The sequence below is a fragment of the Trichoderma aggressivum genome (genome assembly GCF_033847375.1).
Source record: "Trichoderma aggressivum f. europaeum strain CBS 100526 chromosome Unknown scaffold_034, whole genome shotgun sequence".
In the NCBI taxonomy this organism is placed as follows: Eukaryota; Fungi; Ascomycota; class Sordariomycetes; order Hypocreales; family Hypocreaceae; genus Trichoderma; species Trichoderma aggressivum.
Genome location: NW_026946400.1, coordinates 1 through 24,552, shown reverse-complemented (window position 1 = coordinate 24,552; position 24,552 = coordinate 1). Strand labels below are relative to the sequence as shown.

Here is a 24,552-nt window from a genome sequence, read left to right as displayed (position 1 = left end):
TCTCGTTCGAAAGAGCGGTTGTGCCACGGATTGGGGATTCTCTCGGGGAGGCCATGGGGGCGTGGCCACAAGCGAACGGGGGGGTGGTTTGTCTATCTCATCTCACTGTTCGTTATCTCGGGGCGAAAGGGCTGTGGGTGCTGGGGCTAAGGGCTTAGTTCGAAGCGCGGCGCGAATCTGCATTGCTGAGGCATGAAGGCGAAAGGCAACTGGGGTCGATGGATGGCGACGAACGACGCTCGTAGATGGAATGAAATGTTCGAGGTTGATGGACAAGTTTCTTGTCAGTTTGTTTGTTTGTTTCTTCTTGGTCGAGAAATTCTGTTCTGCCTGGATTACTTAATCATCAAAACGATGAGGAAAACAAAGGGCAGGAGCAAGACAATGAAAAAAAATCAATCATTCGGGAAAGCGCAGCGCCACGAACGCGGATTATCGAACCCGGAAGCAACAGCGAAGAAAACAGGATACAAAGTGACATTGGCAATAGATAAGGTGGGCGTGTATAATCCGCGGTACGTACGACAAAAGCCAAGATACGGTCATCGAAATCGCCAGGTACGTATCTTTCCCGCATGTGGGCGGGTGAGATAACGCTAGTCGGCAAGCGCTCTAGCGGCGAGACAACAATAGAACATGCAAGTGCAGCACCCGTTGCCGCGCAGCCCAGGTATCGGCTGAGTATCGGTGAGGCCGCAAACAGGGGAGTTCTTTTTTTTCCCATTCTCTCTTGTCTGGAGCCGGATAAGCAGCAAATCTCCAACCCTGAACTTTTTCGTTGGGTTTTTCTTATTGTTTTTTTTAGTCGTGTGGCTCCCACGCTCGATAGATGGGTGATTGATTGATGAATTGAAAAAGGACGGCCATTCACCCGGGGCTATTATCCAGCAGCCAGAAAAGCAAACGGCTCTGTCTCGCCTCCTTGACAAAAGGCCGTTGTCGGCATCACCAGCCCGAGACGGAAACACAACTCATGTCCTTCCTCGAGACAACGTGAGCCGACAACCCGAACAGATGAGACAGATTTCTTCTGCGCTGATGGAGTCCTGCACTGTACTTGCACAATCACACAAAGTACATGCATTCTGCAGTCAACCAGGGGGGTTCGGTCGCATTGAATCAATGTCCCAGCCCATATCACTAAGGCGCCTCACCCACAAGGAATACTTCCCTGTCCTCTTCAGCTGATGCTGAGAAAGAGGTACGAGTAGGTACCTACAGTACAACTTACCGCCTGCCAATGCCAATGCCGTCACTTCATCATGTAAAGGCTGATAAGCCCACTCTAAAACGGGAGCGAAGCCGGCGAGGTTAGTGCCCTGCAGTGGGGGGAAACCCGCGCCCTTTGCCGGCGTACCTTGCTTACAGTAGCTGACTTGCGTGTGTTTCTTCTGTGCATGGCAAATTACTGTACAACTAAGGTGCTGATAGAGACTTAGTGCCTGGGTACCGAGGGTCTCCGTGATAGATACGATTCGGAACAAAAGGTTTCCTCGTTACGGCATTCTCGTCTGTCAATGGCGCTCCGGCGGCTTCGGGCGACCCGCCGTGGGCATGTATTAGTGCACATGAGTGGCGGCCCAAGTACACGTGAATATCGCTGCTAACAATACACATGGATCTGTCAAAAGCGTGGGCTGGCGACGAGCCGCGGGTTTTCGCCTCTTCTTCTGCAAAAAAAGAAAAAAAAAGTCGCGTGTACTTTGATGTTTCACAATTTCAGCGCGCATTCACGAGTTCTCGATCGGCACGCTGGCTATGGGTTGAAACACACGCAAGGGAGAGAAAGATTACAATAAACCAGTTTTAAAATAATAAAGATGGAAAAAAGAAGAAGACGTTCCACCGATCTTCCGTAAGTAGAGGCAAAACCCCAGAGTTTCCCTCACACAACAAAGTAATACCTCACGTGCACACGCCGCTTCTTCCCCGGTCTCCTCCAGAAAGAAACCCCAAATCTCATCTACAGTCAATAAAACACCCCCGTGATCCCCAAACCCGGGAAAATCTCGTGCCACCTGCACACAAACGCGGGAAGCACAGGCAAGAAAGAAAAAAACAAATTCACGGGATTCGCTAACCCCAGCCCCAAGCCATCCATCCCCCTTCCCTTCCCACCCCCGCCCGCCCTCTTCGTCTTGTCCCCATCGATCCGGTCGACTTTGAAGGAATAGGTCCTCGGTTACCCGTGCATTGGCATGTTTGAACTAAACCCAGTAGCACATGAAAAACATAATCCAGCATCATCCCGGGGGGGGGGCGCAACCAGTACGAGTTACAATACGGACGTGAGCCCAACTTTTCGTTATCAGAGGATTGACCGGCCAATCACAGCCCCGCTTGCTCATTACGTTCGAGAAACCCCGATTTGGCGATTTGCGGAGCCAGCAGCCCGTTGTTGCGTTTATCGGATCATCGTCCCGCTGTGCTGGATGCGTACAAGCACCGACGCTTGGGATCGACTTGTTCGCTGACTTGCTTTTGCTTGCCTGGGCGTCTTTGGCGTATATCTGTGCTCAAAGCATATATGAAAATGTATGTAACTGTAAACATCCGAGTAGTAGCATTCAGACCGTAGAATTTGGTATTAATACTTCAACACGTGATACTCTGAATAGCTGCCAACAAAGACGTCTCCCTCTTTACAAAATTCCCTTTGACTTGCGTGAAATCAGTCATGGTAAATAATACAGCTGCTCTTCCCCTGTTCTCCTTGCAAAAGTGTCGAAAACGACGCTTATACTCTTCTTTCAGCTATTAACCTCTCTCCTAACACTTAACAAACCATGCCAGCGGGAATGAAACCATCTTTCGTTGAACATGAAGTTTTGAATCCAACGACCAGAGTTTGATTTCGATTTTATCAAGACTTGATTCTCTCACGCCCCATCATACATGCAATCTACCATGACTCTTCCCTCCGGCTTCGTGAATTAATCGGCACAGAAAATACTCGACTTATTCTGATTTCCTTACTCACTCGAGGTTAACCCCATTACGAGGATACCCCCTATAAATCGCCAGTTCGGAAAAGAAACTCGCCATTCATCACGACTGCAACCTTACAAGTCAAGAGAAAAGGATGAGCAAAGAGACAAAACCACAAGATTCTACCGTGTAGCCGGCCCCATATATTGTATTCAAGCTTCGATAAAAAGGCTAATGATTCGCTAAATCGTCCATCAAAAGATGCAAAGTCTCCCTGTTTGTTCCCTCCTCGTCACTTCGTACGCAAGGATATCGTGATTTCGATAATGCAGCATGAGTCTATACCGCTTTGGTGCCGTTGCCCGGCTCGTTCTGTCGCCATACATACGGCCGTCATCCTGCACTGGCCCAACCGCTATCCCGTGCAATGGCCGCAACACTGGTCGGCATGCCCCTTCTTCTGATGATCGAGGTAGAATGCATTCTACCCGGAGCCCGTGATGCCACATCCCCGATGTCTTCGACGCAACAGGAGACCTGAGTTTCGTCGGAGTCACACAAAGAACCCGTCCAGTTGGCGATCCTATTACAACGAGAGAGAGTTCGGGGACGTGGAAGATCATGCTCAGGCGGCTGGTTGCGCGGAAATATGGTCTGATACTCCGTTCCTGAAACAAGCTGAACGTGACGGCGTCAGGACACAAAACCCCAATCTCTTTCGAGCTTGCGTCATGCTCTTCCCGAAGACTCCTTAGCTCCAGGTCCTTTTCTAATGCTCGAATAAAATGATATCGCTTGGTAAAACTTTTGAGGCGGTCTTCCCCTGTTGGCGCCTTGTTGTCATTGTACTCGGGCTGCCTCCTTAGAAACTCGAGAAGCTGCGTTGGGTGCCTAGGAATGGCTTGAATCTTCCCGCTGTGTGGAAAAAATGCCATGTCGAGTCGAATAGGTGGTGTATTGAGTCGGTTATGGCTGCGTTGTCTTAAAATCGTGACATCAGAACTCTTTCGCCTTTCATCCACTGACATGACAGTGTCTTGATCCTGAGGTGAATCCTGTGCTTGGGTCAATGCCGGTTCAGGAGTGTCCGGGGAAGAGATGGCTTCTTGGAATTCCTGTACAGCGTAAGCAAGCTGTCCGAGCGCTTCGTCTAGGTCGTGTAGTGCTTGATGGAATGGCAGTCCTGCCGGCGGAGGTGGAAAGAGCACTGCGCTGCCGCCATGGTCTGCGGCAATAATTTCAGGGACCCCCTGAGCGGCGATATCTTGCTGTGCATCTTGCTGGGCATCTCCTCCTCCTCCTTCCTCCTCCTCCTCCTCCTCTTCTTCGGACTCCTGGCCCATCTCGTCGCTATCCTCCTCTTCTAATTCATCTGGCTCGTCGCTGTCATTTTCTGGCTCGTCTGGCTCGGCCTCGCTTTCGTCGCTGTGCTCGTCCGTGGCATCGAGAGCAATGGCATCGCCTACGAGAGATTGTAAAGACTGGTTATGAAACATGTTTAGAACGTTGGGGAAAAACTGACCCGCCCTGAGTCCAAGCATGGGAGGGGGGCATGGGTTGTCCGGAATGGCGGCGAGGCATTCTGCCACATTCACCATCGGCTGCGAGCATCCCGATCCCGGCTGGAAGATGCCGAGCGCCTCCTCGGGTAACCCAAGCATCTCCTCGAGAGTGCTGACCGGCACAAAGGCTTCTTCAGGAAGAGCCAGTACACCCCATCCCCTAGAAGAAAGAAAGCCATCATCAGAGTCTTGCATCAAATAGGTCGTTGCGCTCTCCAAACGCTTGCTTACCGTGATGGCGCTGGCCAGAATTCTTCGCTCTGTAGTATAAGATGTTTAGATGGCGGGATCTGGACTACAGGCTGGAACATCCTCCATATATCTGCTATCCAGACGACCCCGTTGATGTCTATTGCGCATATCCTCTCGGCCTGGCCGTCCTCGCTATCGGTGAAACAGATGTTGGGGATGTTGGAGGCCTTATCCCCGAAAACCACCACAATCCTCCAGTTCCGTGCCCTCCTAGGAATACTCGATTGGGTGTTGCCGCTGCTCTGGCAGCAATCGCAGAATTCTCGTATTCTTCTTGATTTCTTCTGGCATGTGGTGAGGGCAAAAGCAAAAACCGTCACCTCGTAGCGATTCGTGCTCACAGCGATAAGGCGAGACTTGCGATGGATGGCTAGGCCCCAAGCCGTATGGCCGACATTCTCATGAAAAAAGCGTCTCGGCTGACGATTGGCGTGCGTTTTCCCAGCGCTCCTCTTGGTTCTGGAAATCGAATCTGCAATCTCCTTGACATAGTACGCAACCACATCTCCATCATCGTAGCAAGCGACTAGAATCTCTTCTCTCCCGAGATGGCCCGTAATAATGTGATTGATGACATGCCCAGTATCAGTATCGATATAGCCCCCGATAGAAAGGGCCTCTTTACTTGGCTTGGGGTAAATTTGGAGGTCAGGGTGTCGGGGGATCGTTTGCTTCGGAATGCTTCGAGGAGAGTAGGCGAATATGTGACCTTCATATGCGACAAAGTAGAGCTAACCTCAAAAAAATGTCATCAGTCGTTTACATGTAGACAATTTGGTTTCTTCCCCCCTCTGCAACCACGTACATTGTGAACTTGCGATAAGGCCGTCAAATTGTTTCGATAGTTCTGCATGCTTGGGACGAGCCGATATATCGAGTCCCTGGGGTGGAGCCCATCGTCCGCAAGACCCGGAAGGAAATCTTGCGCGGTAAATGGCCAAGCAAATGGCGATTCAAGGCCCTCTAACTCCATCCCCAGCGAAGCCCGCTCTCGATCCCGGATTGCGCCCTTGGCTTCATTCCCAAACTAGTCAGGTCATCCTCCACGTCAGCTCTCTGCATCTGCGCCTTACCATCACAACCCCAAAACGACTCACCCTATCCGTCGCCGTTTGTATATAGCATCTTCCTACCGAGAGGGCGCGAGGGCTAGGGGTCGGCGGTTTCTTCGATGGGCGATCCATGGCCGTCGAGTGGAGGGGAGCCTCGCCACTGCGGGCAGACTGCGCGATCTCGGGACATGTAAATCAAGCAACAGCAGTAGATGTAGAAGAGCCGAATGGTGGGGGGGGGAGTTTAGTCGTGAGCGATTAGAGAGGATGGATTATTTGATGGCCGGCAACTATATGGGAGGCGAGAATTGCACCCTGGTGGAGAGACAATTTGAAGCTTCCGAGAACCAGAGCGATTGCAGTTGATGGCAGCGGCGACCCCACAATTTAGCGCCTGAGATTAGCAAGGTGCTTTTATCGATAAAGCACGCAAGCACGTCAGGTCACTTGCAGCTATGACTAAGGATTTGATGGAATTACGGAATAGCATCAAAGTAGAAAGCAATAGACAATAACATCTCGTTCAGTTTCATTCATTCTCTCAACATAACATAGCAGCGTACAGGATCGTAAGGCAATCCGTGATGATGCACGTCGCCGTGAAAAATAATTCCAATACCTCGGTGGTCAAATACCCATCCAAACGCCTCCAAAGCGCCAAGTGCATGTGCTCATCAAACTGGGTATGTAACCAAATAACGCCAACCCATGATAAATCCATCAACAAACGATAGCTCAAGCCGGCAAATATATCCTTTGCATACCCGTAAAAAATAAAAAAGAATATAAAAAAAAGGGTTCACCCCAATTCCAGTTCATTGCCTCATCAGCTCCTGCAAATCCTTCATGCGATAGTCAAGCACCGGGGTGATCCAGTCATCGTGCACCAGCGAATATGACTCCTTCTCGTTGTTCTCGGGCTTGCGCGGGTTCAGAGCCCAGTATCCGAAATCCCCATCAATGGACTTTAGATACTTGAGCAAATGTCTAAAGTAGCGCGCATCGCCAACGGTAGGATCGTTTGGCGCTCCCAGCTCTCCAAACCAGACTGGCGCAATGTCCAAGTCGAGCAGATACGCCCAGTTTTGACGCATCGTCTTGACGAACGACTTGTAGTTGCGCTGGGCAAATCGACCTTGCCAGCTTCCCCAGCCAGACCACTTGTAGCCATGGACAGAGTATACGAGCCGGTTCTCGACGTCCAGACGGACCGGCCGGTCGAGAGCGCCCGAAACATCGTTGGCCGACTCGGTGCCTTCGACAATGATGAGCCAGTCGGACTTTAACTTGAGCAGGCGATTGCCGCATTTCTCCGCGGCGGCTGCCCACTTGGACCAGGGCATGGTTCCCCAGAGGCCACGGACCTCGTTGCGGAGATCGGCCCCAATGACCAGCGGATTGTGCACGAACCGCTCCATGACCGACTCCCAATGCTGAATCCATTCCTCCTCTGTCTGCTTGACGCGGCACAGAGGTCCTAGGTGGTCGTTGGCCCAGCCAGCATCGCAGGGGTCTGCTCCACAGCACCAAGTTGCGCTAGTGATGTGGTTGTTGATGATGACAGCAAGTCCAGCGTCCGTCAGGGCCGTCGTCACGGCTTCGAACACGTCCATGGCGCGAAGGCCCTCGAGGTCCGGGTTGGCAAGCACCAGCCGCGGCTCAAGAACCGGGTTCTTGACGACAAGCTCGTCCGAGTAGGGGAGCCTCACGCTGTTGAAGCCCATCTTCTTGATGGTCTCGGCAATGACGCTTCGGTGCTGGATATCCAATCCGCCCGGGACGAACAGCTCATCACTGGCGCCGTACCAGTTGATGGAAGAAAGCTTGAACCGATGGCCCTGCTCGTCGACAATGTTCCGTCCCTGCGTCCTCAACGGCAGCTTGTAGCTCGATATCCATGCCCTCTCCAGGGGGGCGGGCAGGGGCTTCCGGCTGAAGAGAAGCGACTCTCGATCGGGCCGCCACTTGGCATTGAGATCCTGCTCCCGGGTCCACAAGACGGTCAGGTAAAAGACAGCCGGAATCAGCAGCATCAGCATGGCCATTGTGAATCTCGATCGCAGCCGGTACGACCCAAGCCAGAGCTTGCGAGGCGATGCCCTCCGCTTGTTCGCCCACGCCCGGCTCACATTTGACTCGGCCGGAGCGTACGAGTACAGAGGCAGGCTCTCGTCAGAGCTGGAAGCGTCCTCATGGCCATCGCTGGCTTGGCTCCAGTGAACATGGCGCTCGGGCTTGTCGGGCTGAGAGCCGTTGCCATCGTCAATATCGCTGCTGACTAAGGCAGCCGGAGCCCGCCTGTCCGCCATTTGAAGCTTGTGGTGCAGAGGATGGGTTGATTGATTTCAAAGGCGCTTACACAGCACAGCGACGTGACTGAAAACAAAAGGTAGCAGAGAGCTCCGAGGATCCCGTAGAGCGAGGCAGAAGTGTTGTAGCAGTCGACCAACAATGATTCGCCCTTTGTATCGCTCGAGATGTACGTCTCTGATCAAGTATCTTTTGATCCTTTTTTTTTTATCTCGTGCCGAACTATTCAAGCATAGATAGTAGATGTCGCGTGCTCATGTCCGTACCCAAAAGGCCGTCGGAATCGTCGGGCAGGGCTCGCCTTATCCCAATCAAGTGAACGTCGAAAATCAACAAAGGCCACTCCGGGAGGAATAAAAAAAAAGCGCGATCCCGTTGGCTATACAAAAGCGAGAGAATCAGGATCCGGCCAGTAACACAGCCCGCAACGAGGGAGCAAGGCAAAGAGTTCAGGTTTGTCTGTCGTCCAGGCACCGACAGGAAAGAAAATCACCACCTTAGTCGCAGCCTTTATAAACAAAGCAAACGGCAGAGTTAATTCCGTTCCTGTCACGCATCTGGCCAATCGCACCTGCGGCCAAGGCCAAGGGCCGCTCCGGAGAACCCGGACGAGTTTTAGCCATGACCTCACCGTGAACAGAAGCAGCTCCAACGTCGAAGCGCATCTTCGGCACTCTCGCCTGTCCGATGAGAGCAAAGTCGTCCCACCTCGGCAGGTACTTGCAAACACACCGCAATCTTGCCGCGGATACGCGTATCCATGGTCGAAGGAGTACATGCATTCATGCGCCCTGGTTCGATGATCGCCCGGCGCGCCAATGGGCGAGACGCCCGCATTGTCTGTAAGCGGAAAGACAAAAAAACACGACCAGACCACATGGACATTGGACAAAAACAGCATCAATCACAACAACGATAGCAGACGATGTTTTCATAGGTAAGTAAAAGCAGATTTGAACTCTTGAATTACTTATTCCAGAACACTCTTAATCAAGTATCCAGGCTCTTTTGCTCGGTATACATACAAGGTATATACATAAAATACGCTGCGTAGCCACCATGTGCTTCGTGCCAGGCCACCGAATCTGCCGGTAACGGGTACCTAAGCTGCAAGCCTAACCCACAGGCACTAAGCGGTACTAGCACACTTTTTTTTCTTCTTCTCCTCAGCTCCTGCACACATCCGATCCGCCGCTTCCGGATGCGCCTTTAGTTCCCGCGTTCCGCATGCCATCATCTCAACTCTTCTCCTGAGCTATTCGTGATACTTTACATAACAGGTTGTTACCACAAGATGCTGCCAAAGATATTCAACAGGCGCACGTGCAGATCCCCCGGGGATTTTTGCTCCAGCCTCTAGCCATTAAGAGGGGGCTGTCTCGAAGATGTCAGGGCTGGATTCTCCAATCAAGATGAGAGATCCGGCCTCTTTCATCGTGAGCGTCCGCCCCCTTGTTTTTCTAAGGAGTGTATAAGAAAAGAAGGAGAAAGAGAAAAAAAGGAAATAAGGTCCAATATATACAAACAAATGATATGACCGTGGCGCCACGCTGTCCTGTGTCTGAGAGAGGGGTGCCATTCGACTGCAAGTAGAGACCTTTGTGTCTCTACATGGTCAATGGCTGAGGGATAGATAGAATTATAGTAGAAAGAGTGTAAATGAGCGTCATCGACGCAACATCATGTCGCACCGTGAGATGCCGGACATGTGGCGTCACCTCCAGGGTATTGTTCTTGATTCCATGGCTAGCCGTGGAGCGGGTATCTAAGCAAATGCTTCAAGTCGGTTCGTTTGGCTGTGGGAGAAAGGTTGCGCTCCCCTCCCCTTTCCTCCCCCCCTTTTTCCTGACATACCGTCTTCTATTTGTTTTCGTTTCTGCGTCGTGCGAGCGGGTCGCTTCTTGCTGCTTCTGCTTCTTTCTTCTCGAGCCGACGCTCGGCGACTTATATGCGGTTCATCGCCAGCGGGTTCATATCGCGGCCTTGCGGGGCGGCATAGGTTTGCTGCGCATTCCATTCAGGCCGGGAGCCCTGTGGCGGCCGGGGGTTCGAGTAGGATCGCGCCGGTGCGTTGTATCTGGCCGTTTCGCCAAAGTAATCGGGGGCTTGAGTGCCCGCTGCGGATTTCACTGGATCAAGTGGTGTTACCACGGCGCTCGTATCTCTGGAGAGCATCTCGTACGAACGTGTATCTTTCTGATTATCATATCGGGCATCCACCGATACGAATTCCTTCTTTCTGTTATTGAAAGGAGACTTTACCAAATCAACCCAGCCGGTAAACATGGTCCATCGACCAAGGAGGAACAGGATCCAGATGCCGTTCAGCTAATGCGCCAGCCAGGTCAGTAACTTACAGAGTTGGGCGGCCAGGAGAGGGACTTTGTACTTACAGAAAGCAGGACAAGCACGGCAGATACTGTCGCTTCGCTGACGACTAGGGAGCCGGCATCGTTGAGACACTTTGTCTTGTCGCCCTGCGCTCCGATGAGGCAGACGATCCACTTCTGAGCCACCTTGGGGTCGTCGGCGATGGATTGAACAATGTTATCCTGGAAGACGAAGACGACGGAGAAGAAGATGACATCGGCAATGATGATGAGGACAATGGCAATGCCTCGCCATTGAAGAGCAATAACTCGGCGGACTCGGCGGTAAGCCTGTCGTGGGGACATGGTGATTACACTGTTTGAGTAAGTCGGGAGGCTGGATCCTTCGGTCGACGCGGCGTTGTCGTTCAAAGAGGCGAGATAGACCTTGATGCAGTAGCCAAAGGTGGTGAATGTCGTCACGACGGTGATGCTGGCAAAGATGAGAAGCGGAATCCAAAGATCTGCCAAGCTATTCTTGTGGTTGATGTGACACGTTGCGCCGAACCGGAAGGAAACTCCGCTGAAAACCAGAGCGAGGATGATACCGATGGCAGGGATGCCCCATCCGGCAGCTTGGGCGAAAATCATAAAGTTGCGGCCCACGAGAACCTGCCAGCAGATCTGAAGGTGAAGGGAGAGGGAACGAAGGAACGCCCACATCACGGCGCACCAGCCTCCTAGGATCAGCATGGCACCCGACGCTCCACAAACGCTCAAAGTGTGCATGTCGTTTGGAGTGATGGCATCAAAGCACTGATCCGGCTCGGCCGCTAGCGGAATGACGAATCCCAACTGGAATCAGCGGTTAGCGACCAAGGCTCCCTTTGTGAAAACAACCGTCGCTCCACCTACATTCATGATCAAGACACCAAGGGTAAAGCAGATGCTCAAGTAGTGACGGTTCGTCTTTTCCACCGGCAGCGTTGCCCATGATACCAACAGGAACACGCAGCAGATGACACTGACGGTTGCGATCCAGTTGGCCACGGTGCCGATTGTACTGAAGCTGTCTGGGTAAACCCAATCTGTCATGGGACAGGGTAAGCAGCATTCAATAGTGCCCGAAATCTTCTGGCACAATCGGCCACTGACATCTACACCTCGAGTCAACAGATCGATCCAACACCAGTCTCTGGGCGTTGATTTTCACTTACACCCTCCACTACCAAAAAGCGTCGAATCGATGAATGGAGCAGGGCAAAGGTTGATTCCTGTAACGTTGGCCATGATGGAAGATCGTGTCCGGCAACGGTGGCCTTGAACCAGGTCGATGAGGGGTCGTTCGGTTTAAGCTGTGCCCCTTAAGGGGATTTCGTTGTTGATCGCCTTCCCAAGATGCACTTTAAGGCGTAGCGGTTATGGGTAAACAGGTTGTCGTCGAGGTACAAAATCAAGGAGAGGGGCGTCAATGAAAGAATGCGATACTATGAGTGAGTATCGAGATGGCTTCGCGCACGGTCGAACAGATGCGTAGTCATATGACCCAATCGATCAGATCATTCGAAACACTTAAAGGGTGGCGTAGGACAGTCGATTGATGCGATGAATCCTCTGACCAGTCGGCGGGCGTGTGTTGATAAATAGTAGAGCCGTCGTGATAGTATCACAGCATAGCGCGTGTCGAAAGGAAGTTATATAATGATGTTACTCAGAATGAGTATAAGAGAGCGGTATTATCCAAGGGATAAAAAAAGAAGAACAAACAGATAGGAATACAGAATGCCCAGACCCAGACGTCAACAGAGACGACGGCATTCAGGCATGAATGCGAGGGCATGCGGGTCATAAAGTACTACTCGTACTTTGGCTGAAGAGTCAGATGGACTTCGCAGAGCAGCTGCCAGGCAAGGAAACTAGTCTCGAATACAACGTTCAAGTCGACCAAGAGGCGGGCAGACCCCTGTACGTGCAGAGTACCGGGGTCTCTCATGTTCCTGGTAGGGTCGTGAGTTTTATGGAGCTGCATGGGCTCCGAAAGCTGGACAGGGGTAGCACTTGTCGTCCGCACCGGAGCTTTGTCTTCTGAGAGGTCGCGAGTACATACTGTACTCCGGCCAACTGGACCACACAACCCTTGTGAGAGAGGGTACCTCCATAAGGTGATGAGATGCCACAGGGGGCAAAGCAAGGCTTGTTTGGATTGCTGGGACCCAACCCAAGGAGAGGCCCCAATGGGGCTCTCTCCACTCGTCTCTGGGCTGTTTCTTTGGCGAGATGCATTGGGGTCTCAAGGATCTCGCGGGCAAGTAGACTGCGGCTTGGAGCAGCTGTCCTTCACGATTGGAGGACTTGGCCGGGGGTCATCTTGGTTACGGCTTTCTAGTCACAATTATTTAGTGGCAATTAGTGGCAGTGTTGGTCAACTATCGGTAGGAGAGGTACTTGGCAGGGGTGTGTGAATTTGTCGACAAGAGGCGAACCAAGTTGCGCGCAGGCGCTTGGCGATTCCCAACGGCGGTCGCGCAATCTTCGAGAGCCCAGCCAGTAACGTGTACATACGAGTATACATTCGGCTGCTGCTGGTGCCGAGAGAGTGTGTGTTACCAGTATGGCAAATCAGCAAGCAGTGCCCGTGCTTGTGTTCTGTCAACCCATGCCTGCCCTTGGACGGTTCGAGCTGAATCCGCGCAGCAGTGAAGCCCCAAAATCGACAATCGTAACAGAGATGTGACCCCTGAGGGACGTTCCTGGCTTGTCCAAGTAGGCTCGTGGCGGTGGGGGCGTTCCCGGGCGAAAAGCTTGAGGTCGCCGGCGGCTTTCGTACGAGTCTCAGTAGTGGCATCTGTACAGTACGTACTGTATGTACGAGTATGGAGTGCTTGCATGCGACGCTGCTGGGTCAAACACTTGGGGGGGGCTTCCGGGCTGTCGTCCAGGGGCTTTTTTCCTCGCTCGATCCCACACAGTACCCTCCGTCCAGAGGGCGAGCGGGGAGAGAAGCGTTGAACTCCACCTCGGCAGCCTTCTGATTCAGAACGGTTGAGGGCGAAGAAAGATCCAGGGTCAAGGGTACCAGGCGAACAATGTGGGTGGGGGTGAGAGAGCCAAAGGCACGGCACAGCTCCCAGAATAGGCTATTAGGCCCGTGCTGAAGAAGACGATCTCATCTAGCTGCTTCTGGGCGATGTAGGGGATTTGGGATAGCTGGCCGCTGTCACAGACACGATTACGTCCTGTGGCGCTCGACTAACAGCTTACGGCACAAAGCTGGCACTAACAGTGAGAGTAATTTGAGCTCGCGCAAGAGTCCCTTCTCCATCGTGGAATGCCTGTTCCAAAGTCAGTTAGGTTTGGAGAGTGATGTGCATTTCTGTCGAGCTTCTTATGCATGTGTGAAGAGCTTTCCCCTCCTGGGCGTCCGTTAGTCGGCCAACCAACAGTCACTTACACCAGAGCATCCAAGAATGACTATCGAGGGGATTTGTCTTAGAGGAGCTACCCGAGAGAGAGAGATGATGAGAATCTTTCGGCCTGTTGACATGCCCCAACTGTGTATAGCACTTGGTCCCAGGGATATTGGTACTTGCTAGGCGTGGCTACAAAGTCCAGCTAGTGTCTGACTGACTCTTCTTCCGTAGTGAGAAACGCAGTTGGTGTTCATTCACACACTTGAGGTAGACGGATTCTAAAACACAACCTGAGTATATATTATCAAGAGGTTGCCTCACAGTGCACTCACAGGGAAGCCGGAGTAAGACCTAATTAGGCGAACCGTAACGTCGTACAGCGGGCGGCACCCACCGAAACCATGCGTCGTACATCGTAAGGTGCATCATTGGGTGGCACTCCAGTCTGTTGCCTCGATAGGTTGTGCCATAGTTGTCATCTGGAATTAGGGAAATGGTTGAAAAGGCCAACTGTAACGCCTCTGTTCATACCGTCAGCAACCAGCTCTCAAAAGACGAATCTAAGATTCTCACAATGTCTGCGCCGATACAGTGTACGGTACACACTACCTACGCTACCGACACGCTTATGCGTCCCCGAACCGAGAACGCACAGCCAAATCAGGAGTTCGTACCGACGGCACAGGATGTAAGCAGGCCATCTCATCGGTTATCACGTCTGGTCAAGTTTCTGCTTGGCAAAGAGCCACATTGCTCAATAGCACAATCTGAATTAATATGGCCAATGCATATACGAAAGGCTTCGCGGTCTAGATTCTTCGATCCTCGTGCGCCATTGGCCATTTGCTCAGCTTCGTCGCAAGACAAAAACCAGACCCAGTGTGACGAGCTCCTCCAGGGCGCACAATGCCTCCGTCTTCCCATGGTAGCGGGGGCGTGCAACTGAGCCGGCTTCTTCCCGCCCCTACATATATTAGGGCTGAGGGAGATACACCAAGCGCACATGGAAACCGCATGGTGCTGACAGGTACATTCTTCCCGCGCCGGGCCACGCAAGCGGTAGAGTATAAGCTTCAACGACAGCCGCACCATCGAGCACAAGTATGCTGTGAAGCCATCGCGAATGCCGGTGGATTGTGCCATGGCGAATGGATGGCGCCTTGCTTTGCCCCAGGGGGCCAATGAAGGGCTCTCAAAGTCATGAATCACATTGGCAATGACCGTTGGATGCTGCTGGAGACTGTTGAGAAGCACGCGAGGCCGAGATGCTGGTCCATGGCGGTTGGTCCGCTCCCCACCCAGCAGCATATGCATGCATGTGTGAGCCTGTGCAGGATGCCCGGAGTCTGGCGTCTTGTAAAATCCCGTAAATGGAGTGGGCCAGGCACACGATGCGATTTGTCGCCGCCAAGGCCAAGGGTGGTGACTGTTCCCTGAGGTTATCGACTCTTGTGCTGGCCTAGAGTTAATCTCACCTGAACAGACCGCAGGCAACCAGTCAGCAGCGAGAAGAGGCGAAATAGGAGGAACACGAAGCGCCCAATCGAATCGAATCGAATCGAGTCTAATTTGCCCAGTGATGGATCAAGAGCACATACGAACATACGAAGAACAGGCGAAAGTCCTAGGGCTAGGTTGTGAATGTGAATGGCGAATTTGGCGACCAGCAGCGCCAATCTCCGCCTATGGGAGGCACAGAAGCAGTTCCTGCCCTCTGACTGGCTGTTAAGCCGCCCTGGTTCCTTCCACCCAAACCCATGCATTGGGGAGGGGTACGGATAGGCAGAAGAAGAAGAAGAAAAAAACCTGAACCTGGCATCGTCATTTGCATCAAAATACGCCCCAAAGCAGAATCCGGCCTCAATGCACGAGCAATTGGGAGAATCCATCTGCCTGGCTCTCACCCCCGACTCCCAAGCGAACACTGTGTTTTCTCTGTCGCCTGCCCGACCCCGGTCTCTGTCCCGTGTCCTCCAAAGGACCATGCAGATGAGCCCAGCGCAAACGAATAGGCTTCCAGCATCGCTTTTCAGCCTATAAACAAGGACGGGGCCCTTCCAACAACTAAGCTTTCTTAGTTGCTTAGCCGGTTGCAAGGATGCATTCTTTATCGTCTCTCTGCAGTTTATATTGCAGCTCTTGGAACAGCGCGAGTGCACTGTACGAGTACTCGTACAAGCCAGGAGGTCTGCAAAGGCGACGATTGCAATCCCAAATATCCCTGCACATAGCGGGGATGCAGCGCCCCAATCGCGGGGAGAACAGCCCACCGCATTCCACTCAAGTACGGAGTACTCAGAATACAGTAGGTCTCAATCATCAACGTTTATGCTACTACCTGCTATAACAAGCACAGACAGTATGCTCAGGTTACATTTCGGTATATACATGCTGACCTGTCGGCACAGCTATATCCCCGAATTTATGCTTGCATTTACCGCTTTCTGTAAAGACGACCTGGTCATGAGTTACATACAAAGCCGGGTTGCAGGGTCTACCTAGTAGGTCTTGCGATCAACAACTGAAGATGCATCTGTGTTGATCTGTGTCATAGCTTTCCACAGCTGTGGAGATCAAGGACAGGCCACCTCGAGGCAACTAATAACGACTTGCCTCACTTGCAGGCTTGCAGACGGGCTATTGACGCCATTGACGACATCAGATATAACTAAAAGCGAGCGAACAATTCCCAAAGAGCCATACCCCAAGGAAAATGCGGAGGTAGATGCATATCTAGGCGAAAGGCACATGCCGCCCCCAAATAATTTCAGTCAGAACCTCGGCATGTTGAGCTCTTCGAAGTGCCCGCTCTCTACATGAGATTTCTTACAGAGACAAAGGTACGCGTACTGCGGTTGTTGAGGCAATCGATGAGAGCCGATCTCGAGGCCATCTTTGGACTCCAAATCAGTAGTCCGGGTGCGCAGGTAGTCACCCGCGGCCCGGGGCTGCAAAGTTGGCGGAGAGCAAATTGTGCACCGCTCTCTGAGCTCCATGAGCACAGTCATCGTGAACCTCGCTTAGAGCATCTCATCTCCCGCGACGGCCCTACGAGAATGTCGGTCATCATGTGCTTTCCTCTAGCGGCAATACAATTATCAGATGAGGTCGTATCAATCGAGTCTCCTCGGAACAAGCTTTACACTACGTAGAGACCAAGATCTTCACCAACCTTCAAAGGAAATACTACTAGTAACAGGCGGGCGCCGTCAGGTGGTCATGCATCTGATCAAGCCACTATCTAACAACCCCGCGATTTGGCATTCAGGGACGATGCAACATGCTAATCTCTAAGCGCTACTCACGATGAAATACTCTGATAAGTATATCTCCTGCGGCTTTGCTGAAGTGATGCACTCTTTCGATACTATCGTCTTTCGGATCTGCTTCAGCTATAAGTCCCAAGGTTTAACAGTAACTCCTGGCCACCCGGAGCCAAATCGATCACGGTCACAGAACAGATTTCCACGTTGCGTACCACTTGGTCACCTACTTTTAACTCATCGACTCAGAAGTCAAGTTTTAATGCGGCCAACGGGCCGTCGATCTCAACGTGGTCCTTTGTTTAGCTTCTGACGTGATTCGTCAAGTTTCAACGCCAAATCTCTAGTCTCAGGCTACTTGGCTACTAACGTGTATTTGCGCTACGGGTTCCAGATTGTCGGCGACCAACAGACAAAATACGACGCAAGTACAGTACGAGTACACACTTGATGCAATGGAGAGGACACCGTAACAGATAATGGATCACGGCATCGGGCTTTAGACGATGATCAACCCCAGTTTGATGGACACTGGGGGAGTAATTTACATTCCCTTACAAAGAGACGATCTTTCCCAGCCGTCCACCGACCGCGCTGCCAAGCCCCTGATGGAATGCCCGTCGGAATTGCCAGGGGAGTTGTCTCAGTAGGAGTTCCATCTGGTTGCCCGACACTACGGAGTTGGCTGCGTCCGTGTACGAGTACTGCTGGTGATGGACGGTCAGCGCACCTTATCGAATCTCCGACGACACCGGCAGTCCTCCTGAGTCCATATGGGGAAAAAATTGGGGGTTCTTGAAGCTGGTGCGGGCACCAGAATTAGTCCTTCCATCAAGTCATTTCGATACGGCCGCAGACACAAAGAGGATTTGTATGAATACGATAGAGATGCCTTTGATCCGGACCGATGGTAAATTGGCATCCATGGGAACCCTGACTCACAAGAAACCGAGAACCTTGCCTTTCACATGGCGGCACAGCTCCATCCACCCTCGATGCAACACCGGCTAAAAGAATTTGGCAATTCATGGGCTTGTCCTTGGCAACTGACGATCGATCTCTCTCTTTCTCTTTCCGTATCTCGTCGTATCTTTTTGCCCAAACAGTCAATTACGACCCCAGAGACGTTGCATACATACATCTCTACCTTATCAACCTACGTTCTTCTAGCAGGTCGGCGAGGAATGCATGGCCGAAATGCTACCTCTATTCGCTTACATACGTATAAGCTCGCTTCGGTGATTGCGCCTCTTTCCATACTGTGACTGGCGGTGTGGACTGCAAATGGGCCCGATTACATTGCTGTACGGAGCACTGAATGTTCAAACCATTTCGCTGCACATATGCTAGCACAACGTCACGTACCAAACTTGTTTGGCACTATTTTCTGTATAAAAGTGGAAGTCTGGGCGACCTCAACTTTCGCGGGCTATCAAAGCAGTGATTTTCAACATAGGAGGTGTACTTTGCGCCTACAAGCCAAGTCGGTTACCAAAGATGCGGGTCGTGGTTGAATACTACCAAGGCTGTCTGGACAAATCGGGCAATGTCGTTTCGATGCAGAGACTCGGTTATATTGCCGTCTTTGAAGATCTGAAACCAACGAACGTTTCCGGCCTTTCTCTCGGCCGGAATACACTTCTGAATTTCACAGGTGTAGGCCAACAAGCCTGACTAATAACGTGACAGCTGCTATTACAAGCACTTTATCACAGTAGCACAACAACCTGACACAATGTGAGAATCGAATTCTTCCCATTCAGCAACAGAATTCCCAGTGGATGGAGAAGAATGTCTGTGCTGCTCGGAACTTCTCACCCCGGCTGTCCGGAAGTTAGCGCAGTCTCGGCAGCCAGATACTTGTTCAACTCTGAAGGCTGACCTTGCATGGGTCCCGTCGTGGACCCAAAAGCCAAGGCAAGATAGCGTGAGCATTCTGTCCATCGTATGGGACATGTGCTGCGTACTCAAGGGTAGAGAATGGGGCCGGAGCCGAAGCCAAGGTGCACCATCGCCAACTAATCTTGAAATCAATACGGAATACGGAGGATAAATCTGCTTCCCCATTGCCGGGAGAGCTGGGAGGTAAATTTGATATCCGTGCGCCCTACGGAGTACTGTACTCCCTCGGCGGCAATTAGCTAAGATGAATTGCGAAAGTCGACCATACGATGACACTACTGTGGCTGTAAAAGCTGGATTGGACCATTGGGCTCGATATGTTCAAAAAGGGAAATCTGGTGAAACGATGGTCCGCTGTCAAAGTAGGTAAATGATATTTGACAGCAGGCGAAACAACCCCAAAGGGACCTGGCCATGGGGACCTTGCCAAGTACACATCGTACGAAGTTCACAAACTATCAGCTGGCCATGGCATCATAATTTTGAATGCACTGTTCCAGACACGGTGTCTCAGCTCACAGCTTGTTTCAATAGCGACTCTTCTAACATTTGGCGACTGAGATAGCTATATGTGACACAGGCAAATTTTTGAGGAGAACGCGAGCCGCAAGCATCTACCAGCTATGAGACGACTGCCAGACCAACCTCTACAACTATGGAGCCGGATGCCACCAGTATCAGCCGTAGTGGTGCGGATATAGCCTACCTGCTCTATGAGTCGGTACTTTGTACAGAGTGCAGCTACTGGGGAACGAGCAGGTATCTGCTCCCATTATCCCCTGCTCGTATGAGTACGCTTTCCCTTGCAAGGCTTTGGTCTTGAAATGGCATCTTTACAGTACAGGCACGGTACATGTGAATTCCCCAGCTTGTCGGCAAGGCTATGTAGCAAAGCTTCAGAATATCCGACGCACATGCACATACCGGCACCCTGGTTAGGGAAAGAACCCGCGCGGAAAGGCTTATTATAACCTGCGCGGCTAATGCGAAAGAATGAAGCATCATATGGCGATGAACAGCGCCAAACGACGCGACGAGTCATGCATATCGGGACGGTACGGCCGAGAAGCGCACATGGGGGGTTCCTTTGTGTAGCTCCTCTATCCACCAAAGGTGCAGGTAACAAGGCTGAGCATGTTCTTCGTCAAAGGGGGACCCAAGAGAGGTTTCCCTTGACGCAATTTGAAATGCTCACCCGCAAGCGACGGCCACATGAGACGTGCGCCAGCGGCCGGAATATATCCGTAGGCATTTGCGGGCTGTTGGATGAGCTAGACGTGGTGCTAACGAATTTCATCTCCTACTCGGGCTCAATCTTGCGGGAGGCGTTTCTTGGTCCGTCCCCTGTTAGCGGCTGCTTTTATCCTATTTCGGCCCTTGACGATGTTTCTCGAACACCGTATAGACGCGGGCTTGGTTTCTCGCTTGGTTGAGATTTGCACCGATGTCACCACGGTCGATAAGCTGAGGAGATGGGGGTTTGGAACGCTCATCCAGCTGAGATTCCCCGACGAGTACGCAGAGTCGTGCCCGCAGGACGCATTCTCCTCCATCATATGCTCACGGGCCATGGATTCGAGATTCGGCCCTACACTCTGACGATTGGCCAGCCATACGGAAGAAAATACCCAATGAGTGAGCAGTGAGAGCTCCACAAATGCAGGTACAGAGCGCAAAATATGTACTCGTACAGATGCGTGCGAAGTGCCGTGACGTGTGATGCGAGTAAGATGGCCCGCTTCCAGAGCGCGGAGCTACAGATGGGTCTTTGTTCGTGCAAATGTGAGGCATTGCGGAGTGTCTATGGAGAATACTTGCGTAAGAATACGGAGATGGAGTACAGTATAGAAAGAACAAGACGGCATGATGTGGATAACAGGAGCTGATTCGAAGCAGCGCCGTTTTACAAGCTTTCCACCGATGGCACATATGGATGTCACCTGCTTCGATTTAAGCGAGAAGCGTCTTCCGGAATCAACCAAACAGAACGGCCGAGCATCGTTTGGAAGATCTGCAACGGTGGGAATAAGACCGGCTCGCCCCATGTGGCTCTATGGAGTCTCCATCTGCTCGTACGTGTACCTGTATTCCCAAGGTCACCAACGACGGCGTTGATATGACCATACGAGCTGGGCATCAAGGTGGCATATAAATTGCTGGCAAGAACTATTCAAGGCCTTGTCTCCGGGCCCCATTGCATGTACATGAAACAGCAGCAAGGCTTCAGCCAGGGGGTATCGCGAGGAAAACGAGCCCAGCACAAATTTCATCCAACATCTCAGGATCAAGCTGTGTGCGCACGGCGCCGGAACCCGATGCTTGTTCTTCGGCAGCATGGCCGACTTGGTCCTAGTTCTCTCTCCTGATGCTGCGGCGGAGAAAAAAAAAAAGCAGCGCGGCGTGGCGCTCTCTTGTGGCGTCGTGATCCTTGAAGAAGAGGATGCCCACTCAATGGCAAGCAAGAAGCGGCCCATAACGCCGATGGCACCCAGCGTTTGCGTCCTTTCGGGTGGAAATGGGTTTATGCCGATCGTGGAGCTTCCGGGATGGCGGTTGCTTGAGAAGCTTCCATGGCACCTTTTTTTAGGCTTCTGTGCCGTGTCCAAAGTGGTTCTGGCAGGTTAACCTGAAATTACTAGATGCTAGCCTTGGGGGCAAACAACGCTGGTGCGGCGTGGCGTCGACAGGGGGGAGGAGGAAGAATTACTTTAGGGACGCCGGCTAGAATACGGACGGGGGGGGGATGCGATGGCGATATCCCGCAGTTCAAGGGAACACCGAAGTGGCGCTTTTCTAGAAGGCTTCTAGTCCAACGGGCATGAAGGAGTGCAATGTGAGTTGAAATGAGGTTAATCACGCCGCGGATGCGAGGGCCGGCTGCTACGGGTGTTGGGGGTGTGTGTGGTTCGATAGCAGCGTTGCATTTGCGGCTCAGCAGCTGCAGCGACTTCTCGAATCGACACATTCGTCCGGGCTGCTGTTGGGTCGTTGGATTTGGGGTGGCCAACATCGCCAACCAGCGTACGTACGAGTGCAGATATACACGAGTCAAGCATACTCACACAGGATGCCCAGACTTACCTACCTGGCACGTCACTTGAACAAAGGAAATATGGGATATCGTCGGTAGTATTGATTATCAAGCACCGACTCCTTCCTCTCGACACATGTCCGTCCAACAGCATACATTGTATGCTTGTTTGCCTCCATCATAATGTCACCGTACGTTATATGTTGAAGAAAACGGGGTGGGTTTCCCCTTCTCACTGAATTGCGCCAAGCACTTCGGACGAATTCACGCTCAGCTGCACGCAGGCCGCGTCAGCAAGGACAACGGCGATGGGCTTCTCCAGAGCAATCTTGATCGGCCAGCCTTTTCTGTTTGTAAATCCGGTGTGATTTGAGTGCAAGTAGCTGGCAAGGTTGTTGGCCAGAGTGCTGGCCAACGCTTCGAGCGTCTCGAATGACGACTGGCTCATGACCTGTTGACTGCTCAGTATCTAGGACGGACTGCCCGTATTCGGCTTTCGGAAGGCTACGCGTGGCATGGCATGGGAGTTTTCGAACTTACCTTGACTGTCTCTCCTTCTATCATTGTGAATATGTCCTTGTCGATGTCAAACTTGTCGATTTCGATAGTAGCAACAACGACCTGTTTGGCCTGCCTCTCGTTGTCGTTGACGCCGATGAGAGTCGGAACCCTCAGGTCGTGGATCTTGAGGCTCAAGCCCCTTGGTTGAGGTCTTGACTCGCCATCGCGTCCAAAGAGGGCTATTCTGGTGAGACTCACGCCGCCTCCCAGCAGCGAGGCCTTGGGCAGGTGCACGGTGAGCTCGAGACATCGAATCGTCGATGGCTTCAGGAACGAGGTCTGGGCCTCTGAATCCTCATCCGTTACCTTGGCCCTTCCGTTGCAGTCCTGACCGGTGAGATCCTCCCAGATGGTGTTGACGATGTCCCGTAAACTTGAAAACTGATTCTTCTTAGCTGTGTCGCCTGATCCTTCTGCTGCCTGCTGGCTCTGTCCCTCGAGCGAAGCCAGTATCGCCTTGCTGAGCAGCCCATAGTGGACGGTATCGGCCTCCACGCTATCAGCAGAGGATGAACCGTCGAAAGCCTCCTTGAGCATGACGGAGGCGGAGACGCTCAGCGGCTGGGGCTTCCCTTTTCTGTTCCAGGCATCGGATGGCCCCTCAATGGATGTCTGAAGATTGCGAACCCGCACTATGGCGGGAGGTTGTCCTGCCAGGAAGCGGACACGCCAGTTTGGCTCCAAGTCCGCCATGTCTTTTGTCTTCCCCCGGCTTATATGCAGCTGAGAGTTATAGCGGCAAGCTATGAACGAGGTGGGTGTTGAATAAGCAAAACCGACACCCTTTGCTTTTTTTTTTCTTCTTCTTTTGGTGCTTGGGCCGTCACGGCCTGGTCAGAGTTTTGCCGAGCTGACGCTGTTTCTTCTTCACCCACGTTTGAGTGCTTCTCTCTCCTCAGCAGATCGTGAACCAAGTCTCTCTTCCTAGGGCGTTGCAAAGATCAATAAAATCCCCCGTCAATTTCTCATATGTCTGTGGGATTTTCAAGCGGTCTGTTCTGTTCCGGCTCAACTGAGACGGTGAGAGAAGGAGGGAAAATGGGAGCGAAGGCGGGGTTGGAGAGGGCCAGCGAAAAGTCTCTGGCTGTGCAACCAAAAAAAAAAAAAAGAACGTTTTGTGGCCAATGCAAGGGAAACAAAGTGGCCACGCAAGGCGAGACAATTTAGAATTTGGCTGAAACATGGCCTTATCGGTGGCTTGAGGAGGCATTGTTCTCGCATCCGTATTTTCTACCTTTCTTTGCTGGCTCCTCTTATCTTGCGCAATTATGCTCTTTGCTTTGTGTTCCGATTTGTATTTTTTTTTTTTGCCGTGGTAATGCAGGTGGTCCCGTTGGAGTTATGCATCATTGTTAGCGCTCTTTTTTTTTTGTTTGAATTACCCTGCAAGGCAGTGCGTTTTGAGCAGAATGATGTTATACGATGGTAACGAATGAGCACGGAAGTAAACGCTACGGATACGAAATAGATGTGATGCGTAATTCATCTACGGGTATTGAAATTAAAGTTGAAAATCTATCTTGATGAGATAGCACACAGTCCCGCTGTGCGCCACAGTCTATGCAGTCTAATGTATAATCCCTTGGTTCCGTTTAATCTACCATCTAAGTTCAGGTATTTTATAGCTCCAAACCTCTATCCTATAAACAAAGGACGTGAAAACCTCCAGTCTAGTATTCTATCCATGCATCAAAATCATCAGAAACATCAAGAAAAAAAAAGGGGGGGAACAGTCATTCAATCATCAGGCATGTTCGTTAAATGTCGGCCTTGTCACACTGAGGCACATCGCCGCTGGTCACTTCCTTGATAAACTCGGGATCCGGGTTGAAGAGCATGACGTGGAAGTGTTCCACGGCATGGATCGACTTGAGCGCAGCCCAGTTCTTGAACCACATGACCTGCAAGCAAAAAAAGTCAATCAGTGAGGCAAACTCTCACAAGAGGAGGGGGGGGGGGGGGGGGGGGGGGG

General features: G+C 51.9%; 6 protein-coding genes across 6 annotated transcripts; 1 reads left to right on the top strand and 5 right to left on the bottom strand.

Annotated features, from left to right (window-relative positions):
* Positions 1 to 3,182: 3,182 nt before the first annotated feature.
* Positions 3,183 to 5,926, bottom strand: Triagg1_7559 (uncharacterized protein; the record flags this gene model as incomplete). The annotated part of the gene is made up of 5 exons (XM_062902308.1): positions 3,183 to 4,390; positions 4,451 to 4,650; positions 4,722 to 5,473; positions 5,548 to 5,769; positions 5,840 to 5,926. 5 exons carry the CDS (start codon positions 5,924 to 5,926, stop codon positions 3,183 to 3,185), a joined length of 2,469 nt encoding a protein of 822 aa, XP_062753384.1.
* Positions 5,927 to 6,609: 683 nt separating this feature from the next.
* On the bottom strand, positions 6,610 to 8,103 carry Triagg1_7558 (CAZyme family GH5; the record flags this gene model as incomplete). The annotated part of the gene is made up of 1 exon (XM_062902307.1): positions 6,610 to 8,103. One exon carries the CDS (start codon positions 8,101 to 8,103, stop codon positions 6,610 to 6,612), a length of 1,494 nt encoding a protein of 497 aa, XP_062753383.1.
* A 498-nt stretch (positions 8,104 to 8,601) lies between these two features.
* Triagg1_7557 (uncharacterized protein) lies at positions 8,602 to 8,941 on the bottom strand (the record flags this gene model as incomplete). The annotated part of the gene is made up of 2 exons (XM_062902305.1): positions 8,602 to 8,784; positions 8,837 to 8,941. 2 exons carry the CDS (start codon positions 8,939 to 8,941, stop codon positions 8,602 to 8,604), a joined length of 288 nt encoding a protein of 95 aa, XP_062753382.1.
* Positions 8,942 to 10,048: 1,107 nt separating this feature from the next.
* Triagg1_7556 (uncharacterized protein) lies at positions 10,049 to 11,703 on the bottom strand (the record flags this gene model as incomplete). The annotated part of the gene is made up of 4 exons (XM_062902304.1): positions 10,049 to 10,432; positions 10,498 to 11,268; positions 11,329 to 11,501; positions 11,631 to 11,703. The coding sequence occupies 4 exons, from the start codon at positions 11,701 to 11,703 to the stop codon at positions 10,049 to 10,051; spliced, it is 1,401 nt and encodes a 466-aa protein (XP_062753381.1).
* A 9,205-nt stretch (positions 11,704 to 20,908) lies between these two features.
* Triagg1_7555 (uncharacterized protein) lies at positions 20,909 to 21,613 on the top strand (the record flags this gene model as incomplete). The annotated part of the gene is made up of 2 exons (XM_062902303.1): positions 20,909 to 21,060; positions 21,202 to 21,613. 2 exons carry the CDS (start codon positions 20,909 to 20,911, stop codon positions 21,611 to 21,613), a joined length of 564 nt encoding a protein of 187 aa, XP_062753380.1.
* Positions 21,614 to 22,251: 638 nt separating this feature from the next.
* Positions 22,252 to 23,273, bottom strand: Triagg1_7554 (uncharacterized protein; the record flags this gene model as incomplete). Its single annotated transcript, XM_062902302.1, has 2 exons — positions 22,252 to 22,470; positions 22,560 to 23,273. 2 exons carry the CDS (start codon positions 23,271 to 23,273, stop codon positions 22,252 to 22,254), a joined length of 933 nt encoding a protein of 310 aa, XP_062753379.1.
* Positions 23,274 to 24,552: the final 1,279 nt, after the last annotated feature.